Here is a 17,448-nt window from a genome sequence, read left to right on the forward strand (position 1 = left end):
AGCTCTCTCTCTGAGGAGAAAAACCTGTTATTTCTCAGCTGAAAACATCAATTATTCACAGTGAGGAGAAGGGTGGGGGAAAAAACTTTCAGTATTTTGTTTTTGTAATATGAAAACTAAGTATGAAAAGTAAAACCTGACAAAAATCTTCTGGTTGAGTTAGGAACATACAAGACATAGATCATAAAAGCATTGTTAGAAAATGAGTTTTTAAATATACACAACAGCCTGCTATGGTCTGAATGCTTGTTCTGCCAAAATTCTTATGTTGAAATCTTAGACCCCAAGTGATGGTATTAAGAGATAGAGCCTTTGGGAGGCTGATCCAATGATAGTGAGTTATCAGAACTTATTAACATTAGTGTCACTAAAGTTGGTACACAACCCCCACTGCTAAATTTCACTGGCTTAAAAATCTTTATATATATATATAAAGTCTATATCTATCTATCTATCTATCTATCTATCTATCTATCTATCTATCTATCTATCTATCTATCTATCTAAAGTATATATCTATATATATTAGTGATATTAACAATTCTGTGTAGTATGATGATCAATGCTTGTAGTTTTCAATTTTTTAAATGTTCTTGTTAAAAATAATTTTTACTTTTTCTCAAACCCTGTCTTCACCCAGAAAGAGCAAAATGTGGCAAAGAACTCTGAAGTCCAAGAAATGAACTAAGTGGGTTTGAAGAAAAAAGCAAAAGCAAAATCCCCTAGGTTTTCTTTCCTCCCCCACTCTTTTTTCCCCTTACCTGCTGATGCAGTATTCTTTGTCACCAGGGATGCCCAAGTAACGTGGCCTTTCACCAGTGGCAATGAGAAATCTCTCTGCTGAATAAATTTTTTCTTTGCCTTTATTATTTGTTGTCTACAAAGGAACCAACATGAAAACTTTAGTAATTATCCCTTAAAATTGTAAACTTTATAGTTAACAAAGGCTATTTACCACATTGTCTCATTTGATCTTCATAATTTGATAATACAGTAAGAGATATTAAGGCTGAGTAGCAAACAGGCTTGTTCAAGGTCACAATGCTATTAGGTAGCAGAGCCAGGCCTCAGATCCAGGTAATCTGGTCCAAAACTCCAACATTTTACCACACTCACACAGAAGACCCCATAAGAAGATGTGATGGCAAAAATCACCAAACTGGGTAGACCAGGTCACAGTGGCTATTACTTTTATTATAATTATTTTAATACTTAGATACCTTCCAACCAAAGCTTTAAAAAAAAAAAAAAAGCTAGTGGATGTCACAATTACCTTAATCCTATGAGGACCAATAAATTGCCCATAGGCATTCTCATAGACCACCTTTTTCTCCCGCAGAGCAACTCGGTAGCCCCAGTTCAGAGAGCCAATGTGATTCTGTATAGCTTCTGTCATTTTTTCCCAATCATGTTTAACTACATAAGAAAATAAGACAAAATTTTTAGCTTTTCAACTTCCGGCAAAGATCACTTCTCAATAACTACTAATAACACAATAACACACAAAGCAGAGATTTTAGTCTAAAAGGACAAGTCCTTTATTTTGAACATATATACTACTTTTCATCTTCAAATAGTTTCCCTTTTAGAAGACTACCATACAATTAAATAATGCAAGGCTTCCTGGCAATTCTCAAGACTAAAATAACCTTACACATTTTTTTTCTTCTTTATCTAGAAACGAACTGGAATTTTACTTTGGATTGTAAGTCCTGATTGCTGGGGTATATTAAGGCTTAGGATTCTATATTTGTTAACAAAGACAACAACAACAACAACAAAAATCTGAGAGATTCTGATGTAGCCAGGTCTGGAGTTACTGAACTGGTTAAGTGCTTATGCCAGGAGCTGGCAAACTATAATACTATGAGCCAAATCTAGCCTATCACCTTTTTGTAAATAAAGTTTTACTGAAATGCAGCCATGCTCATTTATTTCCATGTTCTCCAGGGCTGCTTTCACACTATAATGGCAGAGTTGAGCAACTACTACAGAGATCATATGGCCCAAGAAGACTAAGGTATTTATTATTTGGCCTTTTACAGGAAAAGTTCACTGATTCTTCATTTATACAGGAAATTTTAAGAGTCTATCTTATTTCTCCCCAAACTTCCATCAAAGAGTTTTGATTCTATCATAATTAATCATTTAATTAATGAATCCTTAGGGCCCTAAAGTATTACTAAATTCCAAAATTTAATGAATAAAAATCAACCCTTTGTCATTCAACAACTTATCAATGACTAGGAAAAATAAAATATGGGTAAATATACTCTGGTAGTAGGCAGAAGACAGGTCCTAGGGAAGTTGTGGTTTGGAAGGAAGAAGAAAATCAATACATACTGAAAGCCTCTCTCATGGAAATGAGGAAATCTGAGCCTCCAATTCAGTGGTTAAGTAGCCTGGCCATATAGTAAGTGGTGAAACCAGGTCTATGACACCTAATGGCCAGGCTAGCCTCTGGAAGTGGGAATGACACCACAGAAATCAGTTTGTGGCCTTCTAGAGAACAGATTATGAATTTTTAATTCATAAGATCATAAAATGTTAGAACTAGAGCAAACACTAAGAGATTAGTTCGATTAAAAAAAAAAAAAAGTAACTGCAAAAGCCACTGTGGTTATGGAAACAGGAGGACCAGGTTCCTGGGGTGGGGAAGGCTACAGGGAGCCTGGACCAGCCTGCCTGTCTGGCAGCTGCCTACCACCACTATAAAGAAAAAAGGCAAGACTCGATGTTTCTCTAACAGGAATGGGACATACATCACCCACATGTGCCAATCATTTAGCTGCAATAATTACCAATACTTTACCAAATTTCTTTTTATATCCCTCTTTCTCGTAAGGGTCTGAAGAAATAGATGTGACTCCAACTTAAAAAAACTTTAAAAGTAACTGATTTTCAAAGATTCCAGACTTAAAATAAGTACTATTATTTTTAAATGGGAAAAAGCAGCATCAACAAAGGAAGCATGACTAGTTTGAGCGGGAGGCAAAAGTTTTCAACCACATATTTGTCTTATTTCTATATTTAATAAACTGTTAATTAAAACTCTGAAAAAACCACAGAACAGTTTAGTTACTGGCTGGAATATTTTCCCTCAAATTTCCCACACCCTATAAATCTCAAATCTACAGGGGTTGGAGTTTCACTCTTCAAGGACAGAGTGATATATATGTTATTAATTAGTCACGAAGCTGTGCCAAGCCTCACTTTATTCTGCTACCAGATAATGCAATCTACTCGCTAAAGTTAACAATTGCCTTTTCAACTTGTCTAGGCTTTCTAGTATACTCTAAATATTTTTAATCCAACAAAGTCTAATCATTCCCTCCTCAATAAACAATCACCACTCCCCACAAATATCAGACCATAAAATGGACTTCTTTGAAAGGAGAGAAAAATGCAACAGCTTCAAAAGAAAACAAATGCAATTAATACTTTTTTACAAATTACAAACATTGTATGACTTCTTACAAAAACTATGTTAAGAACTTATTTGAAAAAAAACTGGTTTTCTCCTATAAAAAAATACCATACTCCAAGCACAGTATCTATTGTTACTGTAGTAACTACCTGACAAAGGATAACTGCAGTGATTTTATTCATAAAAAATGTAAACAATAAAAACAACTTCCAGGGTATTTGCTAGCCTCGTAAAAATGAAAAATACATTCCCAGACCACAGCTCAAACCCCCAAAAGCACACACAGAAGAGTAGTTTTCCCTCCCATACCCTTCTCCTCGACTTTCCATCCGTAGTTTCGAGAGTCTTGTAAGGCTTGCCCTAACAAAGCTGCTTGGTGCATCAGTTTTTTAGGAATGCAGCCTACATTCACACATGTTCCTCCAAGACCTGCAACAACATTGAGAAATCAGTTTACAGACTGCTTTACAAGGCTTCTAAGAAAAAGTTCAATGATTATTACAGTTCTAGGAAGCATCATAATTTATTTGCTTAATGGAGCCAATACCATTTATATAATTTATTTCTAAGTCTCATGATGTTTCTAAATTCAGAGAGCTTTATTTACCATACACAGTAATTCATCCTAACACAAAACAAAGAGGCAGATTCCCACACTCTACATATACTTCAAAGATTCAAAATTAATTAATAAAGATGCCAGAAATTGAAATTTTACTATGTGCATAACCCTACAGAGATGGTCCCAAACTTAACAATGGTTTTACATGTAATTTTTCAATTTTACAATAATACCCATGCAACCATTCTGTGTTTCACTTCAGTACAGTATTCAATAAATTACACAAGATATTCAATACTTTATTATAAAATAGGCTTTGTGTTAGATGATTTTTCCCATCTATAGGTTAATGTTAAAGTGTTCTCAGTATGTTTAAGGTAGGCTAGGCTGAGCTAAGATGTGTGGTAAATTAGGTATATTAAATGCATCATCTTCTTCTTCTTCTTTTTTTTTTTTTTCCCAGAGACAGGGTCTCACTGTGTTGCCCAGGATAGAGTACAGTGGCCCAATCATAGCTCACTGTAACCTCAACCTCCTGACTCAAGGAATCCTTCTGCCTCCGTCTCCCAAGTAGCTAGGACTACAGGCACATGCTACCAGGCCTGGTTAATTTTTTTTTTTTTTTTTTTTGAGACAGAGTCTTGCTTTGTTGCCCAGGCTAGAGTGAGTGCCGTGGCGTCAGCCTAGCTCACAGCAACCTCAAACTCCTGGGCTCAAGCGATCCTTCTGTCTCAGCCTCCCAAGTAGCTGGGACTACAGGCATGAGCCACCATGCCCGGCTAATTTTTTGTATATATATTAGTTGGCCAATTAGTTTCTTTCTATTTATAGTAGAGACGGGGTCTCACTCTTGCTCAGGCTGGTTTCGAACTCCCGACCTCGAGCGATCCGCCCGCCTCGGCCTCCCAGAGAGCTAGGATTACAGGCGTGAGCCACCGCGCCCGGCCTGGTTAATTTTTTAATAGAGACAGGGTCTCACTATGTTGTCCACGTTGGTCTCGAACTCTTGGTCCTCCTGCCTCAGCCTTCCAAAACACTGGGATTACAAGCATGAGCCACTATGCCCATCCTTAAATGTATTTTCAACTTAGGATATCTTCAACTTATGCTGGCTTTATCAGTACATAAACCTGCACCATAAGTTGAGAAGCATCTATACTTACCACTGAATCTATGCACAAACTACCTGATGAATTCAGTGGGTCTAAAACTACATTTAAAATTTAACATATATATGCATTTTTTAAAGGAGGTAGCCTATAGTTTTTGTTTAATTCTAATAGACTATCAAGGATTCTTGACTCTCCTCATCCCCTAAAAAAAGGTTTAGCATCCCTAAGCTTAAAAAATACGGTGAATAGCTTGTTTTCATTAAAACAAAATGCAGGCCAGGCGCTGTGGCTCACGCCTGTAATCCTAGCACTCTGGGAGGCCGAGACGGGCGGATTGCTCGAGGTCAGGAGTTCGAAACCAGCCTGAGCAAGAGCAAGACCCCGTCTCTACTATAAATAGAAAGAAACTAATTGTCCAACTAATATATATAGAAAAAATTAGCCAGGCATGGTGGTGCATGGCTGTAGTCCCAGCTACTTGGGAGGCTGAGGCAGGAGGATTGCCTGAGCCCAGGAGATTGAGGTTGCTGTGAGCTAGGCTGAAGCCACGGCATTCACTCTAGCCTGGGCAATAAAAGCGAGACTCTGTCTCAAAAAAAAAAAAAAAAAAAAATGCAGACAAGTGGGGAGGTGGCAAAAATGATGTAAGAATGAGAGATGGCAGTGGACTGCACAGCTCAAAGGTAAGTCCTCTTAGTAGAATGCTATCAGAGTGCCACTATGGCGTGTAAGCTCCACAGGGCAGAGGGTACATACGTAGCACCAAGAATAGTGCCTGATGCAGCGTTGACACTCAACAAATATGTGCTAAATGAATGAATCAGAAATTGTGACACCACCTAATGTGGACTTCCTGCTTCTTGCCTCCTTCTAATGTAAGCAGCCAAGCAATCTTTTAAAAATTTACATATCACATCATTTCTCTACCTTAAGTTCCTCAAAGGCTTTCTGCTATATGCTTTGATTAGTCCAAATTCCTCATCATGACCTACAAGGTCCTGTACAGTCTGATACCTGCCTTCCTCTCCAGTCTTAGCTCATACTACCACTTCTAACTCGTCCTACCCATGCCATACCAAGCAGGACTCTTAACTACCTCAGGGTCTTTGTATGTACTATTCTCTGAGCAAGACAGAGAAAAGCTGCCTGGAAGGTTCTGCCTTACCTTCTAGGATATAACTGTATAGCTCATTCTCATTCTTTACGCCTCTTCTACATACCACCTCTTCAGAAGCCTTCCTGGATAATCTTCTCAAAGCTAAACTCTCTCCTTTACCTAGTTCTCTCTATCCCACTATATAATTTCTTTCATTACCACTTATCACAATTCATAAAGTTCTTTTGTCCCTGCCTAGAATATAAGCACCACAAGGGCAGGAACTCTGTGTGTACCATGTTCACTGCTATATCCCTATGGCCTGGTTCATAGTAAGTGTTCAATAAACATTTGCTAAATAAATGAATAATAAACATATAATTCACCAAGAATCAGAAGCAGCAAGGGTATCCATTAAGGTATGTGATTCCAATTCTCAATGAATATATGAGGAATATTTAAAACAGATATCCATAGATGAAATGTTTAAATTTTCAGTTATTAAGCCCCTAAATAAACTAGATTACTCAAATATTTACCTTTATATCATAGCTTGTTGATAAGGTTTGTACTACCTTGACTCTGTGCTAAAGCATCTATATTTTCAGCATTTAACTTAAGATCACCTTAACTTAGTTCAAATGAAAGAGATATATGTTTTATTTTGTTTAATTTTATCAGGTTTTAGGAGTCACTTAGATCAGTGCCAGGGAAAAACGTGCTTCTGCAAAATCACTTCTAGAATTACTTTAAAAGCTTACCCCATCTAGTTCCAAGAGGGGTGGGAGTGACAAAATCGAGGACCATCACCTTCTTGTCATATTTGGCTGCCTCCTGAAAAATAAAATTATTAAAATGAGTTGGAAAAGTTAACATGATAGAGTGGAAATGGGCTGTTAAAATCCATGCCATTGTTATTAAACTATAATGCCTAGAGCATAACTAGTTATTAACACCTGGGAATTTCATATACCATGATGATTAGTTCAACTCCAAGATAAAAATTAAAGAGATTCAGATAGTTATGAGGGTAGATTTGAAAGTTATGTAGGTTATAGTTGTAAAATTGTTAGAATCAGCTGGAAACCTTAGAATCTTCTTATATAATTCCACTTAAACAATAACAGATTAAGCAATAATCTGAAAAAAAGTGGCCATTTCCAAGCAAGTGCTAAGTAGCTGGTCTACTGATAGTCTACAGCCCTTGACCCAACCTGTGTCCTATGAGGTAATATTTTTTAAAGCATTTCAAAGTTTTATCTAATTTGGTTTCTGTGGCAGAATACTGGAGAAATTTTTCTTCTGAAATTGTCAGATTTACTAAAATTTTCACATGAGTGGCCCATGAAAAAGACAGTCTATCTGGTTTTCAAATCCATTTTTAGGAACATGAGGGAAAATAGTCAGAAATTTATTTTGCAGAATATCTTTTATCTATCTCAGAATAAACTTTGCATACTGGCAACTAGGTCTCCAAAGATTATCTGAAAGGACTGGGTCTATGTGTCCTTCAAATACACTATCACTACAGTAAAATGTATCAGGTATTACTCCTGAAATCACTTTCAGCAAAACACTGCTTCATGCTAGACATTGGCCTCCTCTTAATTTAGGCAGCTTCATTTGAATCCACCTTTACTGATTCACCACAAGCTACACCTTAGGGGAGTATAATAACCACTTCATCTTTTAAATGAACCAGCCAGGCAAGGTGGCTCAAGCCTACAATCCTAGCAGTCTGGGAGGCCGAGGCAGGAGAATTGCTTAAGTTCAGGAGTTTGAGACTAGCATGAACAAGAGCAAGACTGTATCTCTACTAAAAATAGAAAAATTAGCTGGGCAAGGTGGTGTTCTCCTGTAGTCCCAGCTACTCAAGAGGCTGAGTCAAGAGTATCACTTGAGCCCAGGAGTGTGAGCCTGCAGTGAGCTATGATGACACCACTGCACTCTACCTTGAGACTGTCTCAAAAAAATAAAAACAAGAAAAACAAAAGCAAACACAAAAAACCTATTGGGTAGGGATGACAAGCCCAAGGGCTCTTCACCTGGGAAATGTATCTTGATTCAGGATCAGGAGCCTCATTCCTAGCCTTCCTTATTTATATATTCTTTTCCCAATTACCCCCAAGCCACAGAGTTAGTGGTTACTCTCTTAGATCACCCCATATACACAGAAAGTAAATCACTTTTAATAAATAAATTCAACAAATTCAACTGCTCTTTCTTTCCTTCTACTGGGGAGAAGGGGTTGTGAATAGGGAAATCATCAAGTGAAAAAAACAAACATAAATATTGACAAAGAATGTACTTGTTTAATTTCAAACCATTTCCACACAACATCCTTATAATCTTTGAAGTCAACAAAATTTAAAATGAATAAAAATGTGTCCCAAAATACTGAGCCCTGTACTTCTATATTAAAAAAAACATATATTTCAATCTAGAAAAATGATTTATGAAGTGGTCCCTTAACATGGTCATGTCCTGCCCAAATTAATGTGCAAAATGTCACAAGAGTGGATCAAAAAAACTCCACAGAGAATACAGAGAACTCTGCTAGGAATGTCAATATTGTAACCATAATCCAGATAACAAACAACTCAAAGAGCCTTGCCTTAGCAGCTGCCAGTCCTCCTGAGCCGCCTCCAATGATGATAAGGTCATAGTCATAGGACTCAGGAAGACCCTCAGAACCATTCATTTTTAGTAGCTTTTGAAGTCTGCCCTCCTGGTAAGCCTAAATAAAAATAATAGAAGAGAAAATAATTTAACTTAAAATTTGCAATGTCCAAAAAGCTTTGTAAGAAAACCTTTCTTTAAAGAAAAACAAAAGAAATTTTTGAAGGAAAAAATGTTGTTTTGATTCGTATTATGGCATACAAATGGAAAACCTTCAGATAGTTGCTTTCTTTTTGGTTATTAGCCTTAAGGACTGTTTCCTAATGCTTTTCACATCACCATTAACTACTCTGAAGCCTTCATATTGTACTTCTGCACAAGGTAAGGTCCTGATAGCCCAAAAAAACCAATCAAGTTTAATCATCAGCTCTTTTTTCCTATGATTTTTTAACTAAGTTTTAAATTAAGTTTCAAAAAACATTTGTACTATATGTTTTTAACAGAAGCATCCATATACCATATAGTTTAACAATCATCTTTACTTTCTAAACAAAGGTAAAATGGAAGGATTAAGGACTCAGACTAAGATAAGGGCTTGGTAAATACAGCCACTGCTAATAATCTCTATTTAACAATTTTTAAAACCACAATGAGCCATTACCTTACCCCAGTTAGAATGGCTTTTATTAAAAAGTCCCAAAACAATAGATGCTGGCATGGATGCAGAGAGAAAGGAATGCTTATACACTGTTGCTGGGACTGAAAATTTTTAATAGTGCAACTTCTATAGAAAACAGTATGGACATTCCTCAAAGAACTAAAAGCAGACCTACCATTCCATCCAGCAATCCTACTATTGGTATTTACCCAAAGGAAAACAAGTTGTTTTATCAAAAAGACACTTGCACTCAAATGTTTATTACAGCACAATTCACAATAGCAAAGATGTGAAATCAACCCAAATGCCCATGAATTCATGAGGGGATTAATAAAATGTGGTATGTTTATACCATGGAGTACTACTCAGCCATAAAAAAGATAAATTAATACCTTTTATAACAATCTGGATGGAACTGGAGACCATTTTCCTAAGTGAAGTATCTCAAGAATGGAAAAACCAATACCGCCTGTACTCATTATTAAACTGAAATGAACCAATAAGCACACATGTGGACAAAGGAAAGTAAAACTCAGTGGAAATCAACCAGCAGGAAAGGGAGAGCGGGCGAGGGACAAACAGGTACAATGAACACTATTTAGGTGATGGGCATACAGATAGCCAGGACTTAAAGCATTACAAAGCAACCCATGTAGCCTAATACATTTGTACCTCCTTAATATTTTGAAATTAAAAAAATCAGCCAAATATTTAAGACTTTTCTATACCATTTAGCTGAAGCATAAAATCTAGAAATTCAAAACAAAATTATTAATTGGAACTGACCTGCATGAAAAATTGAATGCAAAAGTTGCTACTTCTATATTTTATATGCATGACTCTATGAAGCTCATTCCTTTAATCTGCATATGCATGAAGTCTCCTAAGTTTAGTATTTAGTTTCCATAGACTTAGCATGTAACAGACTTTATAACTTTGGTGTTAGACTCTCAATTTTAAAAATCCTTTCATTCTGGTAGTTTTTAATGCATATTAGTTATATTTCATATTGGTTTAGAATACTGGTTTGGTGATATATTTAATACTACCTTTTATTAAAATGAAAATCTGTGCTAACAAGATATTGGAAAAGTTGTTAACAAGCATAATAAAATGATTTTTAAAAATCAAATCTTAACCTTAATAAGCAAAAAAGCCCAAACTTACCAGCCCACACTGCATATTTCTCTCCTTCCTACCATCAGATGTAGGGGGTGGAAGGCAGAACTTGGGATCAGCAGAACAGGGTACTTGGGCTGCAGAAGGAGTTGCAGTGGAAGAATGTGGAGGAGGAAATACAGCACTGTGACTACCCCTGGAGAGCATGGCAGGTACACATGGTGGCACAGGGACTGAAGGGAGAACACCTGGAAACCAGCAACAGTGGGGACAAGACAGCGCCACCCTGACAGTCTGCACAAGAGGTCTAATGTGAGAGGCTGGTAAACACAACCAGTATTCATCAACTGGCATTATGGCCAAGGTTCCTCCTTCAATAAAAGGCACTGTGGGGGAAAAACAATTTGGTAATAATAGCCATTCAGATCAAAGGATCAATATAAGCTTCAGATTATCGAGTATTACTCCCTAGATGATCTCACAAAGCATGCAGCTGACTTGCTGGTTTAAAAAAGATAACTAATGCTGCTAGATGTTCTGTTGGAAAAATAACATACAACCTAATTTTTTAATCTTAACCTCATTTTATCTGTATGAAGTCAGCACTGATGGCAACAGGACACAGTAACTGCCTGTCTAAATGAAAACTACCAGTTCTTAAAACCTACCTCCCCCCACATGCCTACTGGAACAAATCAAAGAAAATGTATCCTCATGCTAAAAAGCACATACTCCCCTCCACCAATGTTTACAATCTGTTCTTTACTGAAGTTCTGTATCTAACCTGGGTTCTTATGGTTCAAGCTTAAAGTCAAATTTTAGCAATCAGCGCAGAGATTTTTACAAAGCAAGCTCTGGGTGAGCCTGAACATCGTTAACTCTATAAGGTAAAATCAGGAAGACACAGGTAATTGAAGCATTCAGTTGACCCTAGAGCTAAATATTATTTTAAATTTTAATTCAAGCTAAAATGAAAAGTGCTGTCATTCTCAGCACACATAAGTAGTATTGAGAGACAGCAGAAGACAGCTCCTGCAGACAGTGTAAGAAAGAGACAATAGAAGACAGCTGCTCCAGACAGCGTAAGGGAGCAGACACAACGTAAGGAGAGACAGGAGAACAATGCCTCTACCCTCCTCCAATTAATTGCTAGGAATAATGGCTGCTGACTTGGTGGATGACACAGGACCCCTTTAGTCTCAGGGCCTCTTTACAATCTTCAATTATTTATGACTTCAAAGAGCTTTTTTGTTAATTTGGGTTTTATGTACTAATATTTACTATATTACAAATTGAAAATAAGAAAAAACTTAAAATATTTCTTAATAAATTTAAAAAGAATGCACCTATTTCATGTTAACATGAACATTTTTCTAGAAATATTTTTTGAAAAGTTAGAAGAGTAGCACTGTTTTGTATCTTCACAATTCTCTTTAATGTCTGGCTTAACAAAAGATATAACTCTTTGTTCCATGGTCTTAATGTGTTGAAAAAAAAAAAAGATGGTTCTTATCTGTTTCTCCATGCAATCTCTTGCAACATCACCTGTCACATAGCCACCGGAAAACCCCATGGTAGACATGCAAGAGAATTAGAGTAAAAAGGGCAAATAGCATCTTAGCATTATAAAAATAATTTTGACCTCAAAATTATTATACCACAGAAAGAACTTCAGGGGCCCCCAGAGGAACAAGACACACTTTGAGAACCACTGCTGTAGAATATAATCGTAGATGCACACCTCACCTTCAGGTTGGCCAGACTTACATATTGGATAGTTTTCTTTTCTTCCATCTGCCCCTCACATGCTTCTCCCCCCACCCCACTCCTAGTAAAACACTGCTCCAGACTCCTGCAAAATGGCACAATACAGAAGCAATTCAATGGTGGCAGAGTTCTTTAAAATTAGAATAAGCAATCCTGATTTTCCTCCAAAACATGATTCCTATCCTTTGCCAGATTTATACTGTTTTTTTTCCTACCATTATAAAAGGCCCTGGGGTTGAACTAACCTGGGTTAAAATACTTGCTCTACCACTCTCACAGCTGGGTGGCTTGGACCAATCATCTAATCCTTAATGAAGTGAACAAACTCCTGACCTTTATCAAATGGCTGGGCTTAAGGGAGATACACATGTTAACACAGTGGCCAGCAGGAACAAATCCCTTTAAGTTACTGTCTACTTCCTGCAGAAGGGAAACTGCCTGGGGCTAAAACAAGAAACTCTGCGGTATGATTTACAGGTGTCCCCTGAGTTTCCTTGCACCAACCCACCTGAAATGTCTTTCTTCCTATCAAATCCTGATCTAGTATATAGCAAGACTAGCATGATGTCTTATTTTTATTCAGTGTACACAAACATATTATCCTTCAAAAGCTTGTCTCTGTGGGTTGGGAGGTTCTTTTAGCAACACTCTAAGACCCCAATACAAGGCCCATTTTATCCATCAAATCTCTGGCAAGTTGCCAAACAGTCTCCTTTTTTTTCTTTGTAATGCCAGTAACACATTGTCAGGGCACTTAGCACCGAATGCTCCCTTACCCAGGATGTCCTCTTTTCTCCACTCCAGGCTTTTATGCCCTTCAATTTGTAACTGGAAGCCTTTACTTGACAGCCCCTGGGTGAGTGCTCCTTCTCTGAGATCCCACTGCCACCATCACACAATCCTATCGACTCTGCAGACAGGCATCTTGTCTTTCATCTCTGCAGCCCCAGTACCAACTCTGCATATATGTGATATTCAAAAACACTTTTAGAATAAAAGACCTGGGTACTAGTTTCAACTCTGCTATGCATACCAAGAGGCTGGGCTTCAGTTTTCTTATTCATAAAATTGAATGGAAAACACTTTTAAAAAGTCCAAGGGGGTTACTTAGCATAGCAGCTTCGATTTCATCCAGATCTGAATCTGACTTTGCCACTTACATGTGATCTTGGGCAAGTTGTCTAAATTCTCCTGCCATGGTTTTCTTGTTTGCAAAAACAAAGGTGACGAAACATGTACCTCACTGGGGTTTTATGTGAACAAAATTGGACAATCCATGTAAATGTAATACAGTTCTATCACAAAGTATTCAATATATTAGCTACATAGTAAGGCACAAAAGTGATCATAGAGATACTAAAAGAAATGGTGAATAGTTGGTAGTGTAGGTTTCAGTTGAAGAAAAGACCTAAACAGCAGATAAGATTTAGAGCCACTGCTATAGAAGAATTCTTATTCCCCAAATCCCAAATGTGCCCAATTGATTGAATTGCATGTTTTATACCTCATGTACAAATAGACAGCATGACTTTCCCTAATACCATACAAGCTCATGTCTGGGCTATCAAAAAAACCAAACCAGCCTGGTGCGGTGGCTCACGCCTATAATCCTAGCACTCTGGGAGGCTGAGGTGGGAGGATGGCTCAAGGTCAGGAGTTGGAAACCAGCCTGAGCAAGAGCGAGACCCCATCTCTACTAAAAATAGAAAGAAATTAACTGGCCAACTAAAAATATATAGAAAAAATTAGCTGGACAAGGCAGAACATGCCTGTAGTCCTAGCTACTAGGGAGGCTGAGGCAGAAAGATCACTTGAGCCCAGGAGTTTGAGGTTGCTGTGACCTAGGCTGATGCCATGGCATCTAGCCCGGGCAACAGAGTGAGACTGTCTCAAAACAAAAACAAAACAAAACAAAAACACCAAACCAAAATAAAAAACAAACACAGGAGTAGGCTATTAATAGTTAAGTTTTGGGGGAGTCAAAAGTTATATTCAGATTTAACTGCACAGGCTGTTGGCATCCCAAGCCCCTATATTGTTCAAGGGTCAACTGAACAATACAAGTACTCTATCAAGTACAGTCATGTATTACTTAATGATGGGGATATGTTCTGAGAAATGTGTCATTAGGCCATTTCATAATTGTGCAAACCACCTAGAGTATACTTACACAAACCTAGATGGTATAGCCTACTACACACCTAGGCTATACAGCATAGCCTAGGCCACAAACCTGTATAGCATGTTACTATACTAAATACTATAGCCAGCTATAACACAATGGTATTTGTATATCTAAACACAGAAAAACCACAGTAAAAATACAGTATGAAAGATAAAAAATGGTATACCTCTATAGGGCACTTACCATGAATGGAACTTGCAGTACTAGAAGTTGCTCTAGGTGAGTCATTGAATGAGGGGTGAGTGAATGTGACCACCTAGGACATTACTGTACGCTACTACAGACTTTATAAACACTGTACACTTAGGTTAAATTCATTTAAAATTTTTTTCTTTTATCAATAATTAACCTTAGCTTACTGTAACATTTTTGAACATTTTGACTCTTCTGTAATAACACTTAGCTTAAAACACATTGTACAACTGTATAAAAATACTTTATTTTATAAGCCTTTTTCTATTTTTGAAAGCTTTTTACTTTTAAAACTTTTTTGTTGAAAACTATAACACACATCAGCCTAGGCCTACACAGGATCAGGATCATCAATATCACTCTTCCATCTTCATAACTTATCCCACTGGAGTGTCTATAGTGGCAATAATGTGCATGGAGTAGGCCAGGCGTGGTGGTACATGCCTGTAGTCCCAGCTACTTGGGAGGCTGAGGCAGGAGGATCACTTTAGCCTAGGAATTTGAGGTTGCAATGAGCTATGATTGTGCCATTGCACTCTAGGCAAAAGAGCAAGACCCTGTCTCCATGCATGGAGCTGTCTCTGAATATGATAACAATGCCTTCTTCTGGAGTATCTCCTAAAGGACCTGATGCTCTTCTTGAAGAGGTATGCTCTGTAACTTTAGGAGGGTTACCAACTCAGTAAGTTGATTAAGAATGTTTTAGCTCCATTTATAATCTTATGGGACCATTGCCATATATGCAGTCCGTGATCTCATGCAGCACATGGCTGACCTTATTCGGTGCATGATTGTATTCTGGTAAACAACTTATGACAAAGAGATTACATTTCAAATTTCTCCTCCCGGGGGCTTTCCCTTACCAGCCCCTTTCTGAAGTAGCACACCTCAACCACTATCCAAGCAATTTTTCTTCAGAGCAATCATGATTTAATAGGAATATTGTTCTCTTTTCCTGTGATAGGCTGAAAAATAGTTCCTCTCAATGTCAAAGTCTGAATTCCTAGAACCAGTGACTATGTTACCTGTAAAAGAGACTTTGGAGATGTGATTAAGGTTCTAGAGATAGATTTTCCAGGATTATCTAAGTAGGCCCAATGGAATCACAAGTGTTCTTAGAAGACGGAGGTAAGGGAGACTTGATTCCAGAAGTAATGACAAAAGAAAGAGGTTGCATTGCCAGCTTTGAAAATGGAGGAAGGGACTTTGAGTCAAGGAATGCAGGTGGCTCCAGAAGCTGAAAAAAGCAAGGGGAATAGATTCCCCCTCAGAAGGAACTGGTTCTCCCTCAGAAGGAACTCCCTCCAGAAGGAACCAGACCTGCTGATAGCCTTGATTTTAGCCCAGGGAGATGAATTTTAGTTGGATGTCCAATGTCCAGAACTGTAAAATAATTGTGTAAAGCCACCAAATGGTAATTTGTTACAGAAGCAATAGGATATAAATCTGTATATTTCAGCACCTCTAAAATATAAATTCTATTGAGAGATGGGTGATTTTCTACCCATCACTTTTTCCCCAGTGCCTAGAGCAGTTACTGGCACAATGGATATTCAAGCAGTTGAGTAAATTAACAATGTGCCGATTCTAATCACTTGGCAATAGATTCTCCAGGACAATGGCAAGGGTCTAAAAACTATAAGGAAGAACTTATGTCTACACTCAAAGGAAAGTGAATGAACTATTACAAGAGATGTTACCATGAAAGGAAGTGGCACCATGGAATTTGCTGACCCTGATCTAGAGTGTGGAATACTAACATGAGTGTCTACAATGAGAAAGATACTATGCTGGATGTTTTATATACGTTATCTCATTTAACTCCCACAATAAAGTCTTCCAAGTGGATGTCATTCCCATTTCGTATAAAAGATACGAGAGGCCCTTCGAGATTAAGAAATTTGCCCAAGAGCCAAGAATTGAAACCAGATCTATATGATTATAAATCTCTTCTTTTCCCATTATACCATACCCAGTAATTGATATTTCAAAGTACTTGTCACAAACATTTCATACTTTAGAAGTCCAATGCACTATCCATTGCACAACAGAGTATTTCATACTTTAATCTTTACTGTAAACTTGATAGGTACTATTCCCACTTGGTAGATCAAAAGTCTGAAGTTTACAGGTTATATAATTTACCCAAAGTACACAACTAGAATGCTACAGAATCAGGATACGATCCCAGGTCCTTTATCAGAAAGTGGTTTTATTATATGATAATTTTTTTAAAATCTGTAATATTTTCCTAAAGTTCAGTTTTTTAGACCTGCAACATTAAGCTATGTCATTAGTGGGAAACCAGATTTGCAGTGTGGTTCTTAATCTCTATGACTGAACTTTTATCTTCTTTTGCTTCAAGGTAAACAGTCATTTTAATTTCAAAATTTCAAACTGATAAGGTAACCTGTGTCATGACAACTGGTAAAAACAAAGAAAACAAGTGGTCATCTTGATGTATATTTTAACAGCTATTAACTTTAGAGAAGACCTCAAAACCATTGATGGTTTTATAGTAAGTGAAGATCATTTGGATAAGACATATTTTAGTTTAAAAGGGACTGTTTCCAGGCATTTACAGTTCTACTAAGAAATGAAAAACTGAACTGGGACAAATATTCAAACCTGTTACATGATGAATTCTGAAGGACACTCTGCATACTAGCAGAGAACACAAAGGGAAATTAGGGACCAGAGAAGAAATAAAC

General features: G+C 37.3%; 1 protein-coding gene across 2 annotated transcripts in view; it reads right to left on the reverse strand.

Annotated features, from left to right (window-relative positions):
- The window catches only part of TXNRD1 (thioredoxin reductase 1), a 56,371-nt gene that overhangs the window by 26,319 nt on the left and 12,604 nt on the right, over positions 1 to 17,448 (reverse strand). The window contains exons 2-7 of one of the 2 annotated variants that reach the window (XM_012772725.3): positions 10,642 to 10,979; positions 8,812 to 8,934; positions 6,959 to 7,031; positions 3,737 to 3,856; positions 1,274 to 1,416; positions 762 to 877 (exon numbers count right to left, since the gene is read on the reverse strand). In XM_012772725.3, coding sequence (XP_012628179.1) covers positions 762 to 877; positions 1,274 to 1,416; positions 3,737 to 3,856; positions 6,959 to 7,031; positions 8,812 to 8,934; positions 10,642 to 10,947 — 881 coding nt within the window. In that variant the 5' untranslated portion in view covers positions 10,948 to 10,979. The remainder of the gene's footprint in view (positions 1 to 761; positions 878 to 1,273; positions 1,417 to 3,736; positions 3,857 to 6,958; positions 7,032 to 8,811; positions 8,935 to 10,641; positions 10,980 to 17,448) is intronic. The other variant, XM_012772726.2, reaches the window with a different exon arrangement.

This window comes from Microcebus murinus, chromosome 10 (genome assembly GCF_040939455.1).
Source record: "Microcebus murinus isolate Inina chromosome 10, M.murinus_Inina_mat1.0, whole genome shotgun sequence".
Classification (NCBI taxonomy): Eukaryota; Metazoa; Chordata; class Mammalia; order Primates; family Cheirogaleidae; genus Microcebus; species Microcebus murinus.